At 42.9% G+C, this 25,402-nt stretch overlaps 1 protein-coding gene and 2 long non-coding RNA genes across 3 annotated transcripts; 1 reads left to right on the forward strand and 2 right to left on the reverse strand.

Moving 5' to 3' along the window:
* Positions 1–2,580: 2,580 nt before the first annotated feature.
* Ncr3lg1 (natural killer cell cytotoxicity receptor 3 ligand 1) lies at positions 2,581–9,955 on the reverse strand. The gene is made up of 3 exons (XM_059259414.1): positions 9,625–9,955; positions 6,330–6,656; positions 2,581–2,636 (listed from the first exon to the last, which is right to left on the reverse strand). The coding sequence occupies exons 1-3, from the start codon at positions 9,953–9,955 to the stop codon at positions 2,581–2,583; spliced, it is 714 nt and encodes a 237-aa protein (XP_059115397.1).
* Positions 9,956–13,292: 3,337 nt separating this feature from the next.
* On the forward strand, positions 13,293–24,823 carry LOC131915247 (uncharacterized). The gene is made up of 3 exons (XR_009380303.1): positions 13,293–13,445; positions 20,828–20,910; positions 23,892–24,823. It is a non-coding gene; the product is annotated as an uncharacterized LOC131915247 (long non-coding RNA).
* On the reverse strand, positions 17,306–19,857 carry LOC131915243 (uncharacterized). The gene is made up of 3 exons (XR_009380299.1): positions 19,816–19,857; positions 18,316–18,409; positions 17,306–17,732 (listed from the first exon to the last, which is right to left on the reverse strand). It is a non-coding gene; the product is annotated as an uncharacterized LOC131915243 (long non-coding RNA).
* Positions 24,824–25,402: the final 579 nt, after the last annotated feature.

Raw genomic sequence — 25,402 nt, forward strand, 5'->3', positions numbered from 1 at the left:
GGTTACAAACTGAAACATTGTCTCAAAAAGAAAGAAAGAAAGAAAGAGAGAGAGAGAGAGAGAGAGAGAGAGAGAGAGAGAGAGAGAGAGGCAGGGAGGGAGGCAGGGAGGACGGAAGGAAGGAAAGGAAGGAAGGAAGGAAGGAAGGAAGGAAGGAAGGAAGGAAGGAAGGAAGGAAGGAAGGAAGGAAGAAGGATCCCCTCCCCCCCACCAACCCCAGGCTTCAGGATCTAGGGACCCAAGTATCCTATCCCCTGGGCTCCATACTCCAGCCCACAGCCCCAACAGCTTTACCAGGCTGGTCCTAGGGACCCCAGGTAAGACACTACCCACTGCCCCCAACACTCCTTAAAGCCCATCCAACAAACCAAGACTGCACCCCCTCCCCTGGGCTTCATACTCCAGACTACAAACTTGGAAGAAAACTTCGGCTTTACCTGAGGTCAGGCAAGATCTAAGGCCCCAAGGCCCCAAAAACCTCCTCAGAGACACCTTACTGGACCTGAAGACTCACTAGTCACCAGAATCCCTGGCCACTTAGGCCAGAAGACCAGAGAGGAAACAGAAACCAAGGAACAAAACACACATGCAACAAAGACAAACACAGGAATCAACACCTAGACCTATAATCATCCCAAACCCAGATGCCTAAACATCAGTGTAAGAACACAATCAGTAACAGAAAAGGCAATATGGCACCACCAGAACCCAGCTATCCTACAACAGCAAGACCTGAACAATCCAACACAACTGAAGCACAAGAAAACAACCTTAAAAATAACTTTATGGAGATGATAGATGTCCTTAAAGAGAAAACGAAAAAATCTCTTAAGGAAATTGAGGAAAAGACTGTCTTAATTAGGGTTTCTATTGCTGTGAAGAGACACTATGGCCACAGAAACTCTTAAAAATGAAAACATTTAATTGGAAAATATTGAACTGAGGTGGCTGCTTACAGTTTCAGAGGTTCAGTCCATTATCATCATGGTGGGGAGCATGGTGGCATGCAGGTCTACATGGTGCTGTCTACATCTTGATCAGAAGGCAACTGGAAATTGTTGAGCAAAAGAGGCCTCAAAGCCTGCCCCCACAATGACACACTTCCTCCAACAAGGCCATACCTACTTCAACAACGCCACACATCCTAATAGTGCCACTTTCTTTGGGGGCCATTTTCTTTCAAACCACCACAAAGACAAAAAAATCAAGGAAATCAATAAATCCCTTAAAGAATGCCAAGAAAGCTAAGAAAAAAAATAACTAAACAGTTGAAGGAAGTGGTTCAAGACCTGAAAATGGAAATAGAAGCAATAAAAACTCTCAAACTGAGGAATTTTTTAAATGGAAAATCTGAGTAAGTGAACAGGAGCTATATATGCAAGCATCACCAATAGAATACAAGAAATAGGAAAAAAGAATCTCAAGCATTGAAGATACAATAAAGGAAATAGATTAATTGGTCAAAGAAAATATTAAATCTAAAGAAATTCCTAGGACAAAACATCCAGGAAATCTGGGACACTATGAAAAAAACAATCCTAAGATAGAAATAGAAGATAGGAGAATCCCAGCTCAAAAACCTAAAGAATATATTCAACAAAATCATAGAAGAAAATTTTCCCAATCCAAAGAAGGACATGCCTATAAAGTTACAAGAAGCTTACAGAACACCAAATAGACTGGACCAGAAAAAATAAGTCCCCATGCTACATTATAATCAAAACACTAAACATACAGAACAGAAAAAGAATATTAAAAGCTGCAAAGGAAAAAGACCAAGTAACATATAAAGGCATACCTATCAGAATTATATCCAACTTCTCAGTGGAGACTCTAAAAGCCAGAAGGACCCGGACAGATGTCTTGCAAACTCTTAAGAGATCATAGGTGCAAGCCCAGACTACTATACCTAGCAAAACTTTCAATCAGCATAGATGGAGAAAATAAGATAGTTCATGACAAAAATCAAATTTAATCAATATCTATCCATGAATCCAGTCCTACAGAAGGTACTAAAAGGAAAACTTCAACCCAAGGAGGTTAACTACACCCACAAAAACAGGCAATAAATAATCTCACACTAGCAAAATCCAAAGAAGGGAAATGCGCACACACACACACACACACACACACACACACACACACACACAAAATTAACAGCAACAAAATAATAGGAATTAACAATTATTGGTTAATAATATCTCTCAATATCAATGGACTCAATTCCCCAATAAGAAGACACACGCTAACAGAATGTATACAAAAATATGATCTGTCTTTCTGATGTATACAAGAAACACACCTCAACACCACAGATAGACATTTCCTCAGAGTAAAGCATTGGAAAAAGATTTCTAAGAAAATGGGACCTAAGAAGCAAGCTGGTGTAGCTATTCTAATATCTAAAAAAAAAATAGACTTCCAACCAAAATTAATCAAAAGACATGGAGAAAAGTGTTTCATATTCACCAAAGGAAAATTCACCAAGAGGGCATCTCAATTCCTAACATCTATGCCCCAAATAAAGGGCACCCACATTTGTTTAAAAAAATCATTAAAGCTTAAATCACACATCAAACCTCACTCACTAATTGTGGGGGACTTTAATATCACACTCTCACCAATGAACAGGTCATCTAGACAAAAATTAAACAGAGAAATAATGGAGCTTACAGATGTTATGACTCAAAGGAACCTAACAGATATCTACAGAACATTTTATTCAAACACAAAAAAAATATACTTTCTTCTCAGCACTTCATGGAACATTCTCCGAAACTGATCATATACTCAGTCACAAAAGTCTCAACATATTCAAGAAAATTAAAATAATTCTTTGTACCTCATCAGACAACCATGGATTAAAGCTATAACCCACAAGGAAATAGAAGCAGTCACTAAGAGTCTCATAATTAAAGAAAGCCCAGGGTCAGATGGTTTCAGCACAGAATTCTACTAGACTTTCAAAGAAGAGCTAATACCAATACTCCTCTAACTGTTCCACAAAACAGAAGAAACATTGCCAAATTCATTTTATGAGGCTACAGTTATCCTGATACCCAAACCACACAAAGATTCAACAAAGAAAGAATTACATACCAGTTTCCCTCATGAACATGAATATAAAAATACTCAATAAAATATTCAAAAACCAAATCCAAGAACACATCAAAAAGATCATCCACCATGATTAAGACTACATCCCAGAGATGCAGGGATGGTTCAACATACAAAAATTTGCCAATGTAATCTACGATATAAACAAACTGAAAGAAAAAAAACACATGATCATCTCATTAGTTGCTGAAAAAAAATCTTTGACAAAATCCAACACCTCTTCATGATAAAAAGTCTTGGAGAGATCAGGGATACAAGGAACATACCTAAATATAATAAAGGTAATATGCAGTAAGCCCATGGCCAATGTCAAATTAAATGGAGAGAAACTTAAAGCAATTCCCCTAAAATCAGGAACAAGACAAAGCTGTCCATTCTCTCCATATCTATTCAATATAGTACTCGAAGTTCTAGCTAGAACAATAAGATGACAAAATGAAATCAAGGGGATACAAGAAGGAAGGAAGTCAGAGAAGGGGAAAGGAAGGAGTCAAAGAATTGCTATTTGCAGATGATATGATAATATTCATAAGCAACCCCAAAAATTCTACCAGGAAACTTCTACAGCTGATAAACACCTTCAGCGAAGTGGCTGGATAAACTAAAAAAAAAAAAAAAAAAAAAAAAAAAAAATCAGTAGATCTCCTATACACAAATGATAAATGGGCTGAGGAAGAAATTGGGATAACAACACCCTTCACAATAGCCACAAATAATATAAAATATCTTGGAATAACTCTAACCAAGCAGGTGAAATATCTGTATGGCAAGAACTTCAAGTCTTTGAAGAAATAAGTTGAAGAAGATATCAGAAAATGGAAAGATCTCCCATGCTCATGGATTGGTAGGATTAACATAGTAAAAATGGCCATCTTAGCAAAAGCAACCTACAGATTCAATGCAATTCCCATCAAAATCCCAACACAATTCTTTACAGAAATTGAAAGAATACTCAACTTCATGTGGAAAAAGAAAAAACCTAGGATAGCTAAAACAATCCTGTACAATAAAGGAACTTATGGAGGTTGTTTTAAGGATTTAGCAGAATCACTGTATAGGATAGATATAAGAATGGACAGCTTTTTTTTTAGAAGTACTTTGACCTTGAAGAATCCTTGTGGAAAACAGTAATGGTTTTGCTGAAGGGACTTCATTCAGCCATTCCATGACTTTGGTCACAAGACACCTCAGGTACACCTGAGGCTTTTGTATTATTGTGCATTGCACATAATACATAATAAAGGACTAGAGTTGTGGAGGCATGTGATGCTTTCCTTCAGAAAGACACGTAAATTGAGATTAGGAACCTTGGTATAAGGAAATACTTTGTGTAACAACAAATAAATATGCCTTTGTATGGCTTTTCGGGGTTCAGTCCATCAGAAGAGGCTGGACCTTCCTGTTGCCACATAGGCCTTAAAATTTCATCTTGGAAGTGTCTTCTTTCTTCAACATGCTACATGGTGAACCCTGACAGGAGGTATCACTATCCTTGTACTGCAGAACAATAGTAATAAAAACCCAAATGATATTAACATAAAAACAGACAGATTGATCAATGGAACTGAATTGAAGACCTAGGTGTTAATCCACATACCTGTGGACACATGATTTTGATAAAGAAGCCAGAAATATACAATGGAAAAAGAAAGCATCTTCAACAAATGGTACTGGTGGTTGTCAGCATGTAGAAGAATGCAAATAGATGCATATATATCATTCCACACAAAACTCCAAATGGATAAAGACCTCAACATGAAGCCAGATACACTGCATCTGATAGAAGAAAAAGTGGGGAATAGCCTTGAACACATTGGCACAGGCAACAACTTCCTACAGGCACTAAGGTCAACAATTAATAAAAGGGACCTTATGAAACTGAAAAGCTTCTTTAAGGCAAAGGACATCATCAAAAGGACAAAATGACAGCCTACAGAATGGGAAAAGGTCCTCACCAATCCCACGTCTGATAAAGGGCTAATTTCCAAAACATGTAAAGAAGTCAAGAAACTGGACATCAACAAACCAAATAATCCAACTTTAAAAAGGGCGTACAGATCTAAACAGAGAATTCTCAAAAGAGGAATCTCAAGTAGCCAAGAAGCACTTAAAGAAATGTTTAACATCCTTAGCCATCAGGGAAATGCAAATCAAAGTGACTCTGACATTCCATTTTACACCTGTCAGAATGGCTAAGATCAAAAACATGAGTGACAGCTCATGCTGGCGAGAATGTGGAGCAAAGGAAACACTCCTCCACTGCTGGTGGAAGTACAAGCTTGTACAGCCACTTTGGAAATCAGAAAACTGGGAATTGACCTACATCAAGACCCTGCTATACCACTCCTGGGCATATACCCAAAGGACACTCTACTATACCGTAAAGACACTTGTTCAACTATGTTCATAGCAGCTTTATTCGTAATAGCCAGAAACTGGAAACAACCTAGATGTCCATCAACATAAGAATGGATAAAGAAAATGTGGTACATTTACACAATGGAGTATTATGCAGCTGCTAAAAACAATGACAGCATGAAATTTGCAGACAAATGGATGAAACTAGAAAAGATCATCCTAAGTGATGTAACCCAGACCCAGAAAGACAAACATGATATGTACTCACTATATATGGTGGATATTATTGTAGATATTAGCCATAAATTAAAGGATACAATGCTACAATTCACAGACCCCAAAAAGCTAAGTAACAAGGAGGGCTCAAGGGGTTACACATGAATCTTACTACAAAGGGGAAATAGAATAGACATCATCAGGACAAGTTTCTGTGGCCTCCTCATCTTGATACACAGCCCACAGGAAAGAACTACTGATTGGATTTTAACATCCAACGATCTCTGATGGGAACCTATAGCCTGACTATAAAGGGTGCTGGCAGGACTGGTCCCTGGACTGTTATCCCCAGAAGATGATGCTGGCCCTAATCTCCAAAGAACTGGCAAGCTTCCCATTACCTGCCATGGGAACAATCCAGACCCTAATGCAGTCCTGAGCCCTGATAATGCTACTTCCCCTCTATTTCTGGACTGCTGGCCCAGGTACAGGATATAAATCTGAACTGCTGACTCCAGGGTCTGAATTGAGCTAGACTCCAACTTCCTCTCCTTCCCTAGCAAAGATCCTAGACTTCTCAGAATCCCAAGTGTCCAGTCACATGTCCTCGAGTAGGGAGAGCATGGGAAGAAACTTACCTTTCTCAGACAGCGTGACATTGAGCCTTCGGGGGACAAGCAAGGATCTGTGCAACACCACACACTGGTAGGTAGTCCCATGGTCTTCCAGAGATGGTTTCAGAGTCAAGCAACTGGTAACGTTGAATGTGCCATCATCATTCTTGATCGTGGGACGAGTGATATTGCCCTCAGTAATTTCTTGGAACTGGGAATCCTTCAGGGTGTACTTCCCCCACTTTATGCTAAAGGCTTCTGGGTAGAATCCATCTAGCTCACATATAATATGTTCCTCTTCATCATTTCTCACTGTAGCTGGTTTCACAAATAATCTAATGGTTGGGTAAGCTGCCAGAGAAGAGAATCACATAGTTCGACCCACGTCAACCAACCCTGTTTCTCCTCACACCACACTTGACTAGCTTCTACCTCAGCTACACAGGCTGGCAAGAGAAACTAGATCATGTTCACTCACCCAAGATAGACACTCAGCTTGGTCAGGTGCAGGCTTTCCAGCTACTAAGGAGGTCACAGAAGAAGAGATATGAATACAAAGACAGCAGTGTTATATAGCCAGTTCAAGATCAGACTGGGCAACTTAGTGAGCCCCATCTCTATATTAAAAAAGGAGGAAAGAAAGAAAGAAAGAAAGAAAGAAAGAAAGAAAGAAAGAAAGAAAGAAAGAAAGAAAGAAAGAAAGCAAAGAAAGAAAGAAACAAAGAAAGAGACAAAGGAAGGAAGGAAGGAAGGAAGGAAGGAAGGAAGGAAAGAAGGAAGGAAGGAAGGGGAAGGAGAAGGGAAGGGAAGGAGAAGGGAAGGGAAGGGAAGGGAAGGGAAGGGAAGGGAAGGGAAGGGAAGGGAAGGGAAGGGAAGGGAAGGGAAGGGAAAGGATGAAAAAACAGACTGGGGATGTAGCTGAAAGGCAGAAAACTTGCCTTAGCATGTTCAAAGCCCCCATTTGATCCCCAACACCAAAGAAAAGAAACAAGCAGAACTGTAATCATTTCCAGCAATGGGCTGGAGAACTGCCAATTTACCACACCAGACTGGGGGCTACCTGAAGGTAGACAGGGAAGCTCTTGCCAAGCATGGTGGACCCCTGGCAAGCCTCCAGGGTGGGCAAGTGAACACGTTGGGACTGTACTTGGCTAAATATTCTGGGTATGTTGGTAACAGTGCCAGCAGGGTGCTGATATGCCATGACCCCCATTCACACAACAACTTTGTCAAGCAGAGTTTATGAAGCTATTGTCAGACTACTTTGATGTTAAAATATTTATAATACATGGGCTGACTCGATTCAGCAATTTTTTTCATAACTCAATGTTGTTTCTGTTTCATTAGCACTAAAAAATTTTTAATTAGTAGGGCATTATCTTAGTCTATCTCTGGGGGGTCCTCATATCCCCCTTCTGTTTAACAAGCATCTCTTTATAAGGTCTAATCTATCTATATAAGCATTTTGTAATTTACGTTTTACCAAGGCTAATTTTTTTTTAGCCTCAGCTGTTAAATGTTTTGGACTGTTTAAATCTGAGTCACCTTGTAGAATTTGAAACAAATTAGTTAATTCTTGAGTAGGCAATCCAATTGTAGGCTGCAACCAGTTAATATCACCCAATAATTTTTGAAAATCATTAAGAGCATGGAGTCGATCTCTTTTAATCTGTACCTTTTGTAGCTGTTTATAATTGGTCATGTCTGATTGCTCTAATTCCTGTTTGGATGAGACCGTTTGCATAAACTGAAAGACACTACTACCTCCTCTGATAATGAGACACAGTTAACTTAAAGATACCCAGCAAAAGTTTGGTGTCATGTCCTCTGTCAGAATGAGCTGAAAGTCCTGCCTCCAATCAAAAGATTGGACTGGCCCAATATCAAGTTCCTGTAATAGTTCAACTGATCAGTTCTTCTTCCCCTATACAGATTAAATGATATCCAATGACTCTGGAAGCAAAAAGGGGAGTTGCAGTCCATCTTGCCCAGCTTAGAGAGACAGGCATCTTGGTGAGCTGTCAGTCACACCTCCCCTGTCTGTGAGAAAGAAACCTGGGACCTCTGATTATAGACCTGTGTAAGATCTGAGGAAAGTGAATAAGGGGGTCAAGACTATCGGCTTCATGGTCCCAAACCCATAAACTCTCATGAGACTAAATCCTCCAGAGAAACAGGTGTACACTGTCTTAGGCCAGAAAAATGCATTTTTTCAGCCTCTCATTAGCAGAGGTAAGTCAACTCATATTTGCTTTTGAATGAACAGACTTAGAGCCATACTACAGTTGGCAAGACAACTTACCTAGATCAGGTTACCCCAAAGATTTAAAAACTTTCCAACCATTTGATGTGGCACTGAGTGTTGACCTCTTGCCTTTCTGTCAGAGGTTTCCAGAGACCATAATCTTAAAATATGTAGATTACCTCCTTCTAGACTCTGAAACTGAAATAGATTGGTTCTTCTTCTGACTGGATTAACGGTGGAGCCTTGCATCTTAAATTGTATGGCCAATTATGTAAAACAAAGGATTGGTGAAGTCAAATTAATGGTCCTTATGACCAACTTTACCTCTTTAGAGCAAGATGAGCCCACGATTTGACTCATTCACTAAGACCAATGAGGAATGTGACAGGGCAAAGATTCCTCCATCTTATCTCAGCCTTGGTTTAACCTGAAACTGATCCCCACCTCCTTTTTCTACTCCCCACTGTGAAAAATCTTCTGGGAAAGTACCCAACCCTATTCTAGAAACTTGGGGTAGAAATGCCCCAGCTAACTGCATGTTCTTGGCTTCTGTTAAACTGCTTGCTTGCTTCCCCCTGCAACTGCCAATGAGGGTGTAGTTTTTCTGTGTTCTTTGCTTTTAAAAGCTCCCTGTAAAATGTATTTGAGACTATTCTGTGAGAACTGTTTCACTCCAGGCACATGCTGGCGGGCTTATTACAGACTCTCAATTTGGACTTCAGTCATGCTGAGTGGTCTTTTGGTCTCTACCCCACAATAGTTGTCAAACTGTTTTAGCTTTCTTTAATTTGGGCAATAGTGGGGATTGAAGCCAATCCTGGCAAACACTTTACAACCAAGCTACAGACAGCTCCACATAAAAGGTGTAGCCCCAGGTTACCTCAAATTCAAGATCCTCCTGACTCTTCCTCTTCAACATTTGCCTGTTGACATAGGTTGCCATGGACAGAAATGAAAACCACATGCCCCTGACTCTTTCACTCATGTTCTAACTCTCCCCTGCTTGGCCGTCCACATGTCCACCACTAACCCCAGCAACATCAGAACCACGGGGCACTTCCATTGAGTACTTACCCACAACTTCTAGAATGGTCTTTCCCTCTGCCTTTTCAGGGGTGACCACCAGCATGCATCGGTATTCTCCTGCTTCCCCCAGCTGGACCTCAGGCAGATGGAGTGAGGCATCTCCTGACTCCAGCCCCGACAGTGACACCATGGCTCCAGGTCGAAATGACTCTAGATGATTTCCATAAAACTCAAACACCTTGACCTCAGAGTCATCCAACTCATTCTTCCTAAACCAGATGATTCCCACAGTCTTGATGTCAAGTCGTGGGGAACCAGGGATTTTGCAGGCTATGGTGACATTGTCATGTAGGAATACCATCTGTGTCGTCCCTGCCATCTCCACTTGCAGCCTACCTATGGCAATAAAAGAACCCAGTTACAGGAGGCTCTTGGTACCCCATCACTGGGATGGAATGAATAGCCCTTGAGGAGCAGGGGTGGGCTCAAAATAGCTCTTACTTTCAGCCTCTTGTTAATCCAAACAGATCCCTTATCCCTGTCCTTTCTTTTTGGACTATTTTGGCTGTTAGGGATCCATGCATATTTTAGAATCAACTGATTAATTTTTAATTGAAAAATTACATTTATTGGGTGTGTACATGTGTGTACCACAGCAGCTATGTAGATCAGAGGACATTTATGGAAGTAAGTTCTCTCTTTAAACTATGTGGGCTCCAGGGCAAAGACAGGTCATCAAGGTTGGTGGCAAGCACCTTAAACTGACAAACCATCTAACCAGCTCCAGCTTATCAACTGCTACAAAAAAAAGTCTGCTAAGGTTCTGATAGGAATTGTGATCTGTAGAATCTGTAGATCAAATTGGGTGTACTGTCATTTTAAGGATGTTGTATTTTTCTATCCATTGACATGTTTGGTGATGTGCTATGTACAGAATTCTTCATCCTCCCAAAATTTATATGTTGAGGCTGAATTCCCAGCATTTAGAAGTAAGGACCTGGGAAGATGATTAGAGCGTGAGGCTGAAGCCCTCTAAATGGGATTAGAGCCATTGACTAGAGCCACTGTGTGAACCAGGAGCTAGACCTCTCTGTGTCATAATGACAGAACAGGAAGTTATCCTAGAGCTGAACCAGCCATTGCCTTATCTTAGGTTCACAAGCTGCAGAACTAAGACCTTTAGAATGCTACCAAGAAATGAAAACTGCCCCTCCCTGCCTCTGCAAAAACTTTGATAAAGATGCCTTGATGAGACAAAGCTGGAGTTTTTCTCCAACTTTGCCCCTAGTTCCCACATCATGGATGGAGGAGTAAGGCCCCAGCAAGGGATGCGATCAAGGCAAACTGTACACTATAGGTCTTAAATGCACATCTTCAGAATCAGTCAGCAAATCTACACTTTGCAGAGCTCTCGTCGTCCTGGCAGGCCATAACCACAGAAAGTGGGGCCCCAGGAGACCACCAGGGATGGTCAGAGCTATAGCAGTCTCCCCATTCCTGCCCATTCCATCCATATCCTACCTGCCATGGGCACGCACCGCAGAAGCACCAACAGCAAATTTGCCATGAAGTCAGCCTGCCACCCTGCCACCCATGATGAGCCCATGGTACTGAACTGGACTGGCATGGAGGTCTCCTTCTCCTCCATCAGCTGAGTTACCGGGCAGGAGTTCAAGGTGCAAGTACCTTAGTGAAGCTCCTACTGGCAACAGAAAAAAAAAAAAAAAAAAAAACTTTTACTCCTCCCTTCTCTGAGTTATGGCCGAGTTTCTTCCCTGTGAGCTCGCTGCCTCCCCACCTCCTTATGTGGGATATCCCACCCCTTGCTAATCAGATAGTAACTAAGAACAATGAATGGGCCCTCTTGTAAATAGGGACCTACTCTTTCTTCTAGCTTGGGAATGTTAACTGCTTCAGGCTAAAATTGATCAGAACTGACAAGAAGGTGAATTGCTACTCAGGCAATAGATGACAATGAATCTCAGTCTTGGGTCATGGGAGCTAGGCATCCCTAGTCTCTAATCTCTGTGGTAACTTTGAGCTGCAGACAAGCATGCCTGGAAACCAGTGTTTCTGCCCTTCCAGGAAGGCCCAGTCCTTAGGAATTCTTCACACGGACTCTCTGACCAATACAAGTCCACTCAGCACTCCTGCTCTAAATTATGTGTGTGGTTTGCAAACTGTATTCTTTCAACATTGCCCCGTTTGTCTTTTTCTTCCAAAAAGTTATAAGGAGCTATGGATAAAGCTTAATGGTAGAGTGCTTACCTCACATGGGCAATGACCTGGGTTTCCTTCCTGACAGTGCTGAAAAACAAAAAGCAAGATGGTCTGAGGAGATGGAACAGAGGGTAAAGCATGAGGACCAGAGTTCAGATCCCCAGCACCCACATAAAAGCCAGGCATGAGTAGAGGTCCTCCCATCATCCCAGCAGGCTAGAGGTGGAGACAGAGGATCTCTGGAGCAAGCTGTCTTGCTAGATTAGCTCTGAGATCAGCAGATGACTCTGCTTCTGCAAATAATGTGGGGAATGATTGAGGAATGTAGTAACCTCTGCTTCCACACATGCGCCAGTGTACAGATATGTACTCACCCAAATGTAGACCACATAAACAAGCACATGCAAAAAACAGAAAATTACAACAAATATGCATTTTCCTGATTTTAATATCATTTTAAATGAACGTATGCCAACACTGATTCAATCAATATCTTCCAACAGAACTATGCTGGGATGTAGGAGGCATCATGTGCTCACAGATAAGTCCTTGTGCTCACAGATAAGCATGAGGGAAACCAGGAGTGTTAAACACACAAAGTTGTCTATTGTTAACTGTTTTTTATTATCTACAGTGGCTGCCCCTTAAGCAACCGCTTCAGCCTCAAGGGCTGCAACCTGAGGGGACTCTGTTCCTTCAGGCACTGACTCTTTCAAAGCTACTAAGGGAAACTTTATCTAAATCTAAAGAACTCACGATTCAAAGGTTTCGGTGGAATTCTGCTCCCTCAGAGAGGCTGAACAAGTAGTTAATCTTCTCCCTTTGCTGGTATCTTCCAAAAAAGTCCCATGTCCTTTTCTCAGCCTCCACTTAAAACCCTTGCTACATATGGTTTCTTCCTACTACTTGCTGTCAACTACTTGCTGACTCAGCCTCCTGCTTGCAGGTTAATTTTATTTACTCAAACACATTTTTGAATTGTTAACAAAAGCAGTAGGAAAAAATGCAACACACTTTAAAATAGTATTCCCCAATAGTTGTTTCTTCAAAGAAAGGATGTATAACTAGTTTTCTGCTTAGAAGGCTAGGAACAGATGTGTTTTATAGCCTGGTAACCTCTGTGGTCTCTGTATGGCCAGGCCATACTGGCTGCCCAGACCCTTATCTTGGGCTTGTTTATCTTGAGGCTGTTTCCTCAAAGGCAAAGTGGAGAATAACAGAGGAAGGTACCTCACACTGACCTCTAGCCATACCCAAATACACAAATGTGCAATCTTACATGCCTGGCACAGAGGCCAGCTGAGGATGTCTGTGTAAGCCAGAAAGGAAGTGTCTGAATCAACTATCGTGTGTGTGCTCGGAATTTGCAGGCGTGGTATCCTGTGTTCTCTTTGCCAGTATTGTCTGACTTAACTCTCTGACCCCAGCTGTTTTTCCTCTTGCAAATACTATATAAGATGCTATACAAACTTGTTTGGCATAAGTCACCAGTTCATACAAGACCTACTGGTCCCAGCCATTGCTTTTGTCTTCTTTATTTATCATCCCCAGTCCTCCCAACTCAACAACTCGCCTTTCAGGACCCTTATTCCTGTCGGTTCAGGATGAGCAGAACAAAGGGGGAATCATCATGAGTGAGTATGGCCATGGTAAGTACATAAGAATCAGATGAGGGGACGGTCCAAAATTAAGTAAGTAGAGTAAAAGGAAAGGGAGGGAGGGGAACAACTGGGATAGCTGGAGTCTAGGGAGCGCTTTCTTCTTTTTCCTTTTCCTTTCCATGCTCTGTTCACTTCGGCATCCTTGTTCTTGGGATGTATTGCTGAAGCACTGAGAAAAAGCCTTTCATTTCTAAAAATCTGCCTTTGGGTCCTCGAACAAGGTTCTGTACACCTAAAGACATAGATTCCCCCCCCCATTAAAGCCTTCTGCCCTTCATTTGCTAAAGCCAGAGGGGCCTGAACCCTCTGAAACATTATTTTGAACAAAATGTTTGTTTTATTTTTATTTTGATACAGTTTTCGTACAGTACATACTAACAATGAGAACTAACACTTTGAGGTTGACAGATTTCAAGGAAAAACAAAAAACAAAACAAACAAACAAAAAAAAAAAACAAAGAGCACTTACAGCTGCTGCCACCAAAGAGCTCTTCTGCTGTTTTAAGATGGTCCATAGGGAGTCACACTATTAGGATGTGTGGCTTTGTTGGAGGAAGTATGTTTCTGTCTGTCTGTCTGTCTGTCTGTCTCTCTCTCTCTCTCTCTCACTCACTCACTCACTCACTCTCAGGACCCCTGTACTGTGGGGTGCTCCCTTCTGGACACAGATCACACCCAAACACCAATTTTCAGCACAGAGATCTTTTATAGAGCAAGGTGGAAAGAGACTGGCTGAATCTGAATAAGGCAGAAACAGCAGGAATGGGTGGTGGAAGTGGGAGGATGGGGGTGGAAGGAAGGAAGTGGGGAGTGAGGGGTGTGGGGTGAGGGCGTGGCTCTAGAGCGGGACTAGGATGCATTGCTTAGTTCTGATTGGACATGTTGGTCAGTATAGAGAAATAAGAAATTTTGATAGCTGGACCTTGGTAGTCAGCCCCAGGAGTGAGGAAGTCTAGCGGCTTAGCAAGGAACAAAGGCATGGGGAGGGAGCAAGACCCTGCTGGCGCCATTTCTGAGCATGTCAGAGCCTTTCACTCTCTCTATTCTGCCTCCTGTGGATCATGACATATCTCAGCTACTGCTCCAGCACCATGTGTTCCTGATGTAGAGAGATGGAAGGCAGTAAGAGAGGCTTGGTCTGACCTTGTGTACCTGCTGTAGAGAGACAGAGAGAGAGAGGCTTGGACTTTAGGCAGAACTTGAACCATGTTGATTCATGGCAGTATGCAGATGGCCACCCAGCATTACCTCAGTGACCCAGCGGCCACGTCATCACCAGCTGCCACTTGGGACACATTGCTGTGACACATTTCCACTGTCGCCATGAGTTGAATATTCTCCCTATACCCATGCTCTATGCCCCTTTAGAAAGTCTCTAACGCCTTTAATCCCAGCACTTGGGAGGCAGAGGCAGGTGGATCTTTGTGAGTTCAAGGCCAGCCTGGTCTACAGAGAGAGAACCAGGAAAGGCGCAAAGCTACACAGAGAAACCCTGTCTCGAAAAACCAAAAAAAAAAAAAGAAAAAGAAAAAAAAAAGAAAGAAAGAAAGTGTCTAAATGGACCACTCTCTGTGTTTCTTTCTCTGTGTCTCTCTGTGTCTCTCTGTTAGTTATTATTCAGCACTGAGAGGTCATATAGGTGGAGGTTCTTTGGAGTCCGAGATTCCCCAGGTTCAGGTTGCAGAGCTAGGAGCATGTGGGCAGGAGAGAAGGAATCAAAAAGGAGGGTTTAGAGTTTAGGTAAAAAAGCTTGGGGATAAGGTAACTGAAAGAATGATAAGCGGTGCCGGTTACCAGCACTGGTTACCGTGTAGAAAGGTCATGGTCACACTACCCCAGTATCAGTATCAGAGCTTTATCAGGAGAAAGAGGAGTGGAGGGCAATAACAAGAGAACCAGGCCTGGGGAAGGAGCACATGCAGAGAGAAAGATGGTGGGGGGAAGAGAGAACATAATAGAGAGAGAAGATGGAGTCTGAGTCACAGCTCTTTAAGGTGCAGGTGGGCTTACAGAGCTACATCACGCATGTGCAGATTGCGTGACCACACCACACGTAGGTAATCACCAATGCACACTGATGATGTAAGACGCAAGACCCTTTGCTTACCTCCTGAACTGCACATGTGCAGTCATGCAGCTGGAGTGAGGGCAGAATTCTAACATTAACTCTTTTCATTTGCCCATTCACTGGTAGAAGTTAGATAATTCTCATAAAATATCAGGATCCAAGGAGCCAACATAAAAATAGGTAGCCATTTTTATTGTTATCTAAGGGATATTTAAGGTATTTCTCAGAGGAGGAGTGGGACTAATAGGAGGAAGCCTTATTTCCTATGACCATGGCAGAGAGAAAAAATTTAAAAATAAAAAATTTAAAAAAAAAAAAAACATGATCGAAGACTGTAGTCTCAGGCATCCCCAAGATCAAGTGAGGACTGACAATTGGTGCAAGTCAACCAATGCTTTGTCAAACAGAAGGGTGAGGGCCAAGGTGTGCATAGCCAGAGGACCCCCCAGAGGGTCCGACAGCATTCCATGCTTCATCAAGAGAAAATGAGTGGGTGTATGCAGCCCAAGAACCCCCCTGGGGGTCCGACAGTGATAACAATATCTCAGACTACAGTCATGGGAAGTGGCTAGAAATTGAAGCCTGTTTACACTGGTTGGAAAGGGAAAACTCACCAATTGAAGCAGCCGGTGTTGTGCGAAGTGGTCTGGTGGTCGGGCAAATAAAAAAGTGGGCAGTTGTAGATTGAAATAAACCTCAGTACAGGGTCCCAGATGCACAGCACTGGGAGGGCCTGCTTCATCTCAGCACCAATGTTAGTTATTATGCGGTGCTGTATAATTCATTAAGTGGCGCTGTTTACCATGCGAGAGAAGCCACAACACACAACAAAACCCACTGTAAAAGTTTATTAGGGGAAGAGAACAGAAGGGAATGCTTAAGCCTATGAGAAATGGTCATACAAGGAGGGGGGAGGGGTCTGTGACCTAATTTTTATGGATTCCCGCACACATGAGCATATGAGCTTACATAGCTATGCCACACATGCACATAGATTACATGATCACGCTGCGCACAGATTATGTAGGATGTAAGGCCCTGGAATGACTATAAGCATCTTGTCAGCGCATGTGTGGCCATATAGCTGGGGGAGTGGCCAGAAATTCCAATACTCTTTCTGAAGGTATACTTTCTCTTTGTCCCAGCATTCAGCTCTGTCCCGCCTACTGGCTCCCACATATCCACAAATAGACTTACTATTAGTTATAAATGCTCAGCTGATATCTTAAGCTTGTTACTGATTAGCTCTTACAACTTTAATTAACCCATATTTCTATCTATGTTCTACCACATACCTTATCTCAATACAAGGTCATCTCTTTCTCTGCATCTCCTCAGGACTCCTTGGCTCCACCCTTCCTCTTCCCCCAGCTATTAGAATTCCTAGCCACTCCCCCAGGTACATGACCGCGCCTGCGCTGTCCAGTAGCCAGGCAAGATGCTTAGTCATCCCAGGGCCTTACATCCTATGTAAGGTGTGTACCGTGTGATCACGTAACTTGCACACAGCCTGATCACGTGATCTATGCGCATGCGTGGCGTAGCTATGTAAGCTCATGCACGTGGGGGGGACCTTTAAAGTAGGTTCCACCTATATCCCCCCCTCTTCCTGCACAGTCATTCCATAGGCCTATGCATACCCCTTCTATTCCCTTCCTTTAATAAACTCTTATAGTGGGTTTTGTTGTGCATCATGGCTGCTCTTGCATGGTAAACAATGTCGCTTAATAAATAACATTGCGCCGCTTAATAAATAACACCACATTCTCTCTGCCCCAAAAATCCTGCCTAGCTATTGGCCAGTCAGTTCTTTATTAACAATGAGAGCAACACATCTTCACAGTATACAGAGAATTATTCCATAGCATCTCTCTCTTGTGTGGTGTGATCTCTGCAGCATTCCTTGACCCCAATCCGCCAAAGTACTCTTCTATGGCAGAAACTCTAACAATGTGTCCTCTTACAACTCTACACATAAGGGAAGCTGGTTAAGAGTAGTCTTTCAGGTATCATTCTTAACTCTGAGAGAATATAAAAATGCATGGCAGGGGGCATTATAGCTGTTTTCTGTTGAGAAGGGTCTGTGTCAAAGGCAGCCACTCTGAGTCTACAGAAGAAGCGGTCTTCAGGTCATGTAGCAGGGGGAGAGTCTTAACTTGATCAGCTTCAATGAATCAGGCAATTGCTGTCCTATATTCCTGAAGAGACTTGAAAATAATTATTAGATGGTTATAAACAGATGATTAAGGAGTAAAAAAGATATTTTCCCAGGAAGGTTGAGGAGTAGGTGCGGGGTGTTTACCCACAAACCCCACAGTTCCCCAGAGTTTTCTTGAGTGAGAGTAACAGGAAATATTAGATAGAAGGATTTAGATTGTAGAGATGAAAATAAAGGATAGCCTCTAAAGGGACTGGAACCTATTCCAACCAGCCCTGACTGTCTCTGCCCCAGGGTATTTATAGAAACGCCAAGGGGTGGAGCAAAGGACCTCCCCCCAGCACAGCCAAGTGCAGACCATCTCAGATACCTGCACGCAGGCCCGTGATCCTAATCATCCTCTCTATGCGGACCTGGTGGGTAAAGCTATGAGGAACCTGAAAACGAGCTCCTACAAGTAGGGAGAAGTGGAGGCAGGAAAGACAGAATGGGACAGTGAGAGAGCTTGTGTGGAATGTTATGTTTGGGTATATGGTGAAGTTCAGTAGCTAAAACACTTAAAAGACAGATATGACATCTTAAGTATGAGGACAGTAGGAGGAAAGAGTGATAAAGGTGATAAATTGAGTTACCAGAAAAGGCTAAAGCCAACTCCTTCTTTTGTTGATGGGCAGATCTCTAGATCACCACAGACTGATGGCAGTAAGCATATTTCTCAACATTTTTCTATTTAAAAATAGAATGGTTGTTAAGAAGCATAAGTTATAAAGCAAGATAACCAAATTAAATGAGCTTTTGGCTTTTAGAATTTCTTAGAAACTATCTCTCAAAAAACAGAAAAACAAACAAACAAAAGGCTGGTGGTCGTGGTATACACCTTTAATCCCAGCACTTGGGAGTAAGTAGGCAGATCTGAGTTCAAGGTCAGCCTAGTCTATGTGATGGTTAACATTACATCTAAAGTTTAAACTTGCTATGCTTGAGAGACCAAAACAAAAGATGCCTCTAACATGTAACTCCCCTAGCTTGAGCAGGCTGCGGCAGCCCAATTCCCAGACATTAAACACTATATTTTTTCCTTTCTCTCTCTTTCTTTTTTTTTTTTTCAAGACAGAGTTCCTCTTTTAACAGTCCCGGCTGTCTTGGAACTCGCTCTGTAGACCATGCTGGCCTCAAACTCAAAAGATTAACCTGTCTCTGCCTCCCAAGTGCTGAGATTAAAGGCATGTGCCACCACTGCCAAGCAACACTATTCTTTTTTTTTTTTTTTTTTTTTTTTTTTGATTTTCGAGACAGGGTTTCTCTGTGTAGCTTTGAGCCTTTCCTAGAACTCACTTGGTAGTCCAGGCTGGCCTCGAACTCACAGAGATCCACCTGGCTCTGCCTCCCGAGTGCTGGGATTAAAGGCATGTGCCACCACCACCGGGCAACACTATTCTTAAAATTGTCTGATCATGAAAAAATTTGCTGTTCTTGCAAGATAGTAGGTCATTAAGACTGCCATTTCTGCTTCTGTAATCAAGCTTGCATACTCTGCTCAAAAAGACAATTGTAAGACCCAAGATTATAAAGTGGTTTTTGCTTTTATAAGCCCTAGGCTGATATGGCTAATGGCTGCATCTCAGATGCAGGTGGGAGCGCTCTCGGATGCAGATGGGAGCACTCTCGGATGCAGATGGGAGCACTCTTGGATGCAGACCTGGCACCAGGCTTGGCTGCTAGTACCTAACTTAAAAGCTTCTTTTTAAGATTTATTCATGCTTATAATGAATCTCTGAGCAGCCCAAAACCATTAACAGTCTACAACAGTTCCAGGACATCCAGGGCTACATAGAGAAACCCTGTGTTGAAAACCCAAAAAGAAGAAGAGGAAGAGGAAGAAGAGAAGAAGGAGGAGGAGGAGGAGAAAATATTTGCAAGCACCACTGCCCAAGCCTAACCCTGTACACTATGTGTCTCTCTGTGTGACTGTGTCCCTCTGTGTATGTTGCTGTGTGTTTCTATCAACTCTGTTGGTTGGAAAAACAGATCTAAAACAGAAGAGAGAGTGAGCCCCCCAAGACTAAAGCTGTAGCTGTCCCCGAGGCAGCACGTGATTTCTCACAGGCTCACGGGGTACCTCACCCACAAACCTGTGGTGCCCCACTTCTGGCAGTGACCTGCAGTGTCTGACTTCTGTTGTTGCTATGGCAATACCAGCAGCGCAACCCCACCCCCAAGGAGCTGCAGCTGTAGCTACCTATTTCCCTATAATAATCAATGGCTTCCTTTGGTACAAGACCTCCACCTTGGTTAATGGCCTGTGGCTTCTTGTTGGGGACTCAAATCCTTTTGGCCCAGCCAGGTCACCAGAGAAACCTCAATTTTCTGCCTGTTCTCTCAGCCCTGCCACAGGGAGAAGGAAATAGTGTTGGCTATTCATGCTGACTTGGGCAGCAGTGGCACATGGGGGGGGGGGCGTGGAAAGCACACACACACACACACACACACACACACACACACACACACACTACCTTCCTTTGCAAGTCCCACCCCTGGAGATCTCCAGCATCCAGGGTCTAACTCTAGACTACTCTGGCAGCTAGGCCTGACCTTGAGGCTCAAAAGTGGTCAGTGCCTCCCCCCAGCTCCAACAGCCAGGCACAACCCCCCAGATTTCCCTAATAGCTGTTCCCCTATTCCCAGCCCCTCAAGGCCACAGAGTGACCAGGCCCCACCCTATAGAAAAATAATCCCATCTATCCTTGATCTTGCCCCAAGATAATCCCTCTAATCTGAGGCCACCCTGTAAAACTCCACCCCACCCCACCCCCACAGAAACCCTATATAAGCCCTGCCTTCTGCTCAGTTCTCTGCTGTTTCTCACTAAAGCAGAGGCAGCCACCCTCCTGGTTTTTCCCTCCCAATAAATCTCTTGTGTGAGGTCTGTTGTGCAGTGTGACTTTGTGGTATTCCTTGGCTCCCAATTGCCAGGATACCTTTCTGGCCCAAGATGTAACACTTACAAATAGTTCCCAGAGCCCTAAGCTTCCCCTCCTGCTATTATGCCTGGGGAGGGGGAAGTAATTCCCAGTCACATGGGGCAGGAGAGTAGATGTTTAGTTCTTTCTCTGTTCATTGCTTATGTCTCTTGTTCTCTACCAGTGACTAGTATAATTGGAAGACCCAAACCCTCCATTTTCAGAGATACCTTGGACCCTTATCAGTCTGTTGGGAATTGATTTAAGGTAAGAAAGCATTGAATTTTTTTTTTTTTACCAAATATTATTGTGAGGATTAAAAGCATCAGCCAGAAGACCTACCAGCTTACTTAAGGTTACTCAGGTTACATGATGAATTACCTGGTTTCTGGAAAGGCTCTGTGAGACATATCAGATATTTATCCCCATAGTCCCAGATGTACACAAAAACCAGTGAGCCACTAATATTGCCTTTGTCATGAAGTCCAGGCATCAGGAAAAAGCTCCAGAAATTAGAGGGATTTGAAGAGATTAACGGGTTTCAACTTTTGGAAATTGCTCAAGATGTTTACTACAGCTGAGATTCGGCCAAAGACAGACAGAGAAAGACACTCTTCTATGTGGTGATCACTGCTCTTGGGGAAACAGATAGGAGAGGAAATAGACTAGGATAAGGGGTTCATGGACTTGCCAGCATCATTTGATGGGGCCCTGGGTGCAGATCTGTTAAATCCACAAAAATATCCACAAGACACCTTGCTCATAGCCCCAACTACTGAGGAATGTGGACAGATGACAGAAGGCATTTTTAGACAGCCACCAGGCCCTAGGGTGAGACTTCACCAAGAAGGCTCATCTGGGTGTCCCTCAAGCCACATACCTAGGCTACCGTAGAGGAAGACAAGCAAATGCTTTTCCATGACTGCATTTCAGCTATCCTTCAAATACCCACTCCCACATTGATCTACGTGTGGTTGGATGCTGCTGGACACTGATAATGGGATTTTCTGAGATAGCCAAGACCCTCTATGCCAGCACCAGGAGTACATAGCCTTTGGCATGGAACAATATCGAGCAGAGGGCCTTTAAAGGCTTTAAAAAAGTGTCTGCCCCAGCCCTGGCCCTCCCTACTAAGCCATTCTACTTGTATGTGGGTGAGGCCAGAGGTATAGCTTAGGGGGTCCTCATCCTCACACAAACCCTAGGACCCTGAGAAAGACTAGTAGTGTATCCACCCAAGAGACTTGACCCAGTCACAGCCAGATGGATGGCATATATAAGGTTCATAGCTGCCACTGCCCTGCAGGTAAAGGAAGCTGACAAATTAACTTTAGGGCAAGAACTGTTCCTGACAGCCTCCCACTGTTAGGGCCCTCTTGGAGAGAGCTCCTGAGAGATGGATGTCTAATACCCAGCTTACCCAATACTTCTGTATTAACCCCTCATTCAGTCTCATACGACATTGGGCCTTGACCGTGGCAGTCTCCTGCCAAACGATCCCCTGAATGACTGTGTTGAGGTGACTGACCTGATCCAGTCTGTTAGGCCTGATCTGACTAACATCCCATTGGTGACACCAGACAAGGTATTATTCAGTGATGGGAGCAGTTTCACCCAAAAATTGGGATCGGGTATGCAGGGGCAGTGGTGGCGACCCAAGGTAAGACTACTTGGACACAATTTTTAAGCAGAGGAACCTCAGCTCAACAAGCTGAGCTTTTATCTTCGACTCAAGCACTCCACAGTGGAGAAGACAAGGCTATCACCATACACACTGATAGCAGATACGCTTTTTCCACAGCCCATGTCCATGAGGCTCTTTACAGGGAATTGGGATTGCTAACTTCTGCAATAAAAGAAATCAAAAATAGAAAATAAATCTTAACCCATTAGAAGCTATATGGTTAGGGTTAGGTGGTGGCCATTGTCCATTGCAAAGGACACCAGAAAGGTAATTAATTCCCCAGAAGACAGAGGCAACAGAGCATCTGACTTAGCTAACCAGGAAGCCTAGAACCAGTGGGGCCTCTCCAAGTCTTGGTAGTCCAGCCTACTGGACCTCACAGAATACACCCCAGAGTGAAATTGACTGGGTGAAATAAGAACTGGCCAAAAAGGATAAACAAGGATGGTGGATGCTGCCCAATCTTAATTCTGGGAAGGTGACTGGTTATGCATCTCCACCAAGTTACCTACCTAGGAGACACAAAAACTGCTCAACTCCAGAACCAGGTATTATGCTCCAAATTTGGAAAGCCTGATTAAAGGCATCACTTTTAAATGTGCCACCTGTGCTCAGGTAAACCCCAAAGTGGGAAGGAAGACCCCACAAGGGATCTGGGCTCAAAGGAATGAGCCTGAGGAATATTGGGAATTGGACTTTACTGAAATCTGAACTACTGTTTTTGGCTCTACATATTTGCTGGTATTTGTAGGCACCCTCTCAGGATGAGTGCAGGCCTATCCCACCCATACATAGATTGCTCCCCTAGTTACTAAAAAGCTTCTTCAGGAGATAATTCCTAGATTTAGGCTGCCTCCTGGCTTTGGGGTTCAACAATGGCCCCACTTCCTCAGCCAAAGCATCTCAAAATCTGGCAAAGATATGAAATATTAATTGGAAATTACATTGTGCATAAAGGCCATAGAGCCCAGGTCAGATAGAAAGAATGAATAGAACTCTTAAGGAGTTCTGACCAAATTGTTTCTGGAAACTGGCAAAAAAAAATTGGGCTATCCTCCCCTCCTTTGCCCTGCTCAGGGCCTGATGTACTCCCTACTGGGAGGGGCCTACTCCTTTTGAAACTAAGTTCGGGAGACCACCACCCATCCTCCCCAAACTCTAAGATATTCCCTTTACAAGTCCTTGCAGGTTTTGCAGGAAGCTCACCAGGCTATTGGCCAGACAGTAAAGGAAATCCTGCCATCTCTCACCTCTGAACCTACCCACCAGTTCCAGCCAGGAGACTTGGTTTGGATAAAAAGGATCCCTGCCTGGACTCTGGAACCTGTCTGGAAGGGGTCCTACCCAGTCATCCTCACCACCCCAACTGCTGCCAAAGCAGCTAGTGTCGTCCATTGAAAAAGGCCACTTTGGAAATGATGGAATAACTGTCACTTGGACAGTCCAGGCCCCTTAAAGATAAGACTGACCAGAGTTTACTAACCTGGGATACACAATCCCCATCACCCCCAAACCTGGATATGGGAATTCAGGAAAACCAGGGATGGGAAACTCTATCTTTCAGGTGGACTTCTTCTCTCTTATGTCGCTTCCAGAGTGGAACAATATGGGTCCAGGAAAGAGATGGGGATCAGAAAATAAAGTTGTGGAGAAGACTGGCAAAAAGGGGGCCTTCAAGGATCACAATTTTAGGCATGCTCTGCCAAGGACAAGATAACTGCACCATGTCCTCAGATTCACCTGGCTTGCTTGATAACAGTTTGACTAAATGTGCATCCTCTGACTCACCAGAATCACACCCCCACTCTATGTATATTGGTCTCTGTTTTTCCCCCAGGTATATGCCTATAATGGAAAAGAGGGGAGAGCTCATATTGGCCTTGACTCAATCTTAACGAAGGTTGTGGGCCCCAAGTCTGGTCCCAATCCTAAGTAGGGGCAGGAATAGCCAGCATAACTGCCATAGGCACCTCAGCCTTGATTGTTGGGAATCCAAAATTTTAGGGGACTCAGTTCCCAGATAGACTTAGACCTAGGCCATTTGGAGAATTCTATTTCCAGGCTGAAGAGTCAAATTGACTCCCTCACAGGGGTAGTCCTACAGAACTGAAGGAGGCTAGACTTCCTTTTATGAAACAGGGAGGAGTTTGCATGGCCTTGGGAGAAACCTGCTGTTTCCATGCCAACCAGTCAGTGGTACCAATTATAAAATTAGGGTTTTATAAATGTATCTCTGTTAAGTTTGAGTCTTAAAAAATTATAATTATTGAATTAAAGGTTGTTTAGTATCAAAATAAACTGTAAATCATAAATACACTCCATAGAGAGACTTTTTTCAGTGTACTGTTACAAAATGTCAGTTTTTTATATGACTCAGTTTCTCCAAATACCTAAAGCTTAACAAATATAACAAAAATATCAGTTTGGGTATGGTCCAATTTTAAAATAAACCATCTTGAAAGCCTGGTGTTGCCTCCTTCATGTAAGGAAAATAAAATAAAACAAACCAATTCAGTGGTCTGTTATTCCTCTTTAGTCTAATAAAAGGGATATACAATAATTAGCAGATGGCTCTAGTTGTTTTATGGGTGCTGCCTTAAGTAATTTATACCACATGGTCACTTTAATCGAGATATCAATGAAGTCACATGACATGTCCTTTCAAACCTTCATAAAGATGACGGCTGAGGCACATGGCTGCCAAGATGGCAGCAAGCAACTTGGTTGTTATTTACTCGAAGATAACCTTAGGTCATCAACAAAGATATCAATAAGTCACATGGTTGATAGGTCATCAACCAAGATAGTGGCAAACCACATGATACTACAAGGTGAGCCCAACAGGTATACAGCCATTTCCTAAACAAGAGTTGAAACCAAATTACATACATGATCTGCTATAGGAAATTAAAATTATCTATACATCTGTTTTAAATCATAATCAATGAATTTACAAATCCTAAAATACAGAATTAAAATTTCAACAAAACCAAGGAAAAGGGAGAGAATACAGAGTCTTAAACATCTTAACATTTGTAGCCTCTGAGGGAAATAATTTACTTCTCAGTTGTTCTC

This window comes from Peromyscus eremicus, chromosome 1 (assembly GCF_949786415.1).
Source record: "Peromyscus eremicus chromosome 1, PerEre_H2_v1, whole genome shotgun sequence".
NCBI lineage: Eukaryota > Metazoa > Chordata > Mammalia > Rodentia > Cricetidae > Peromyscus > Peromyscus eremicus.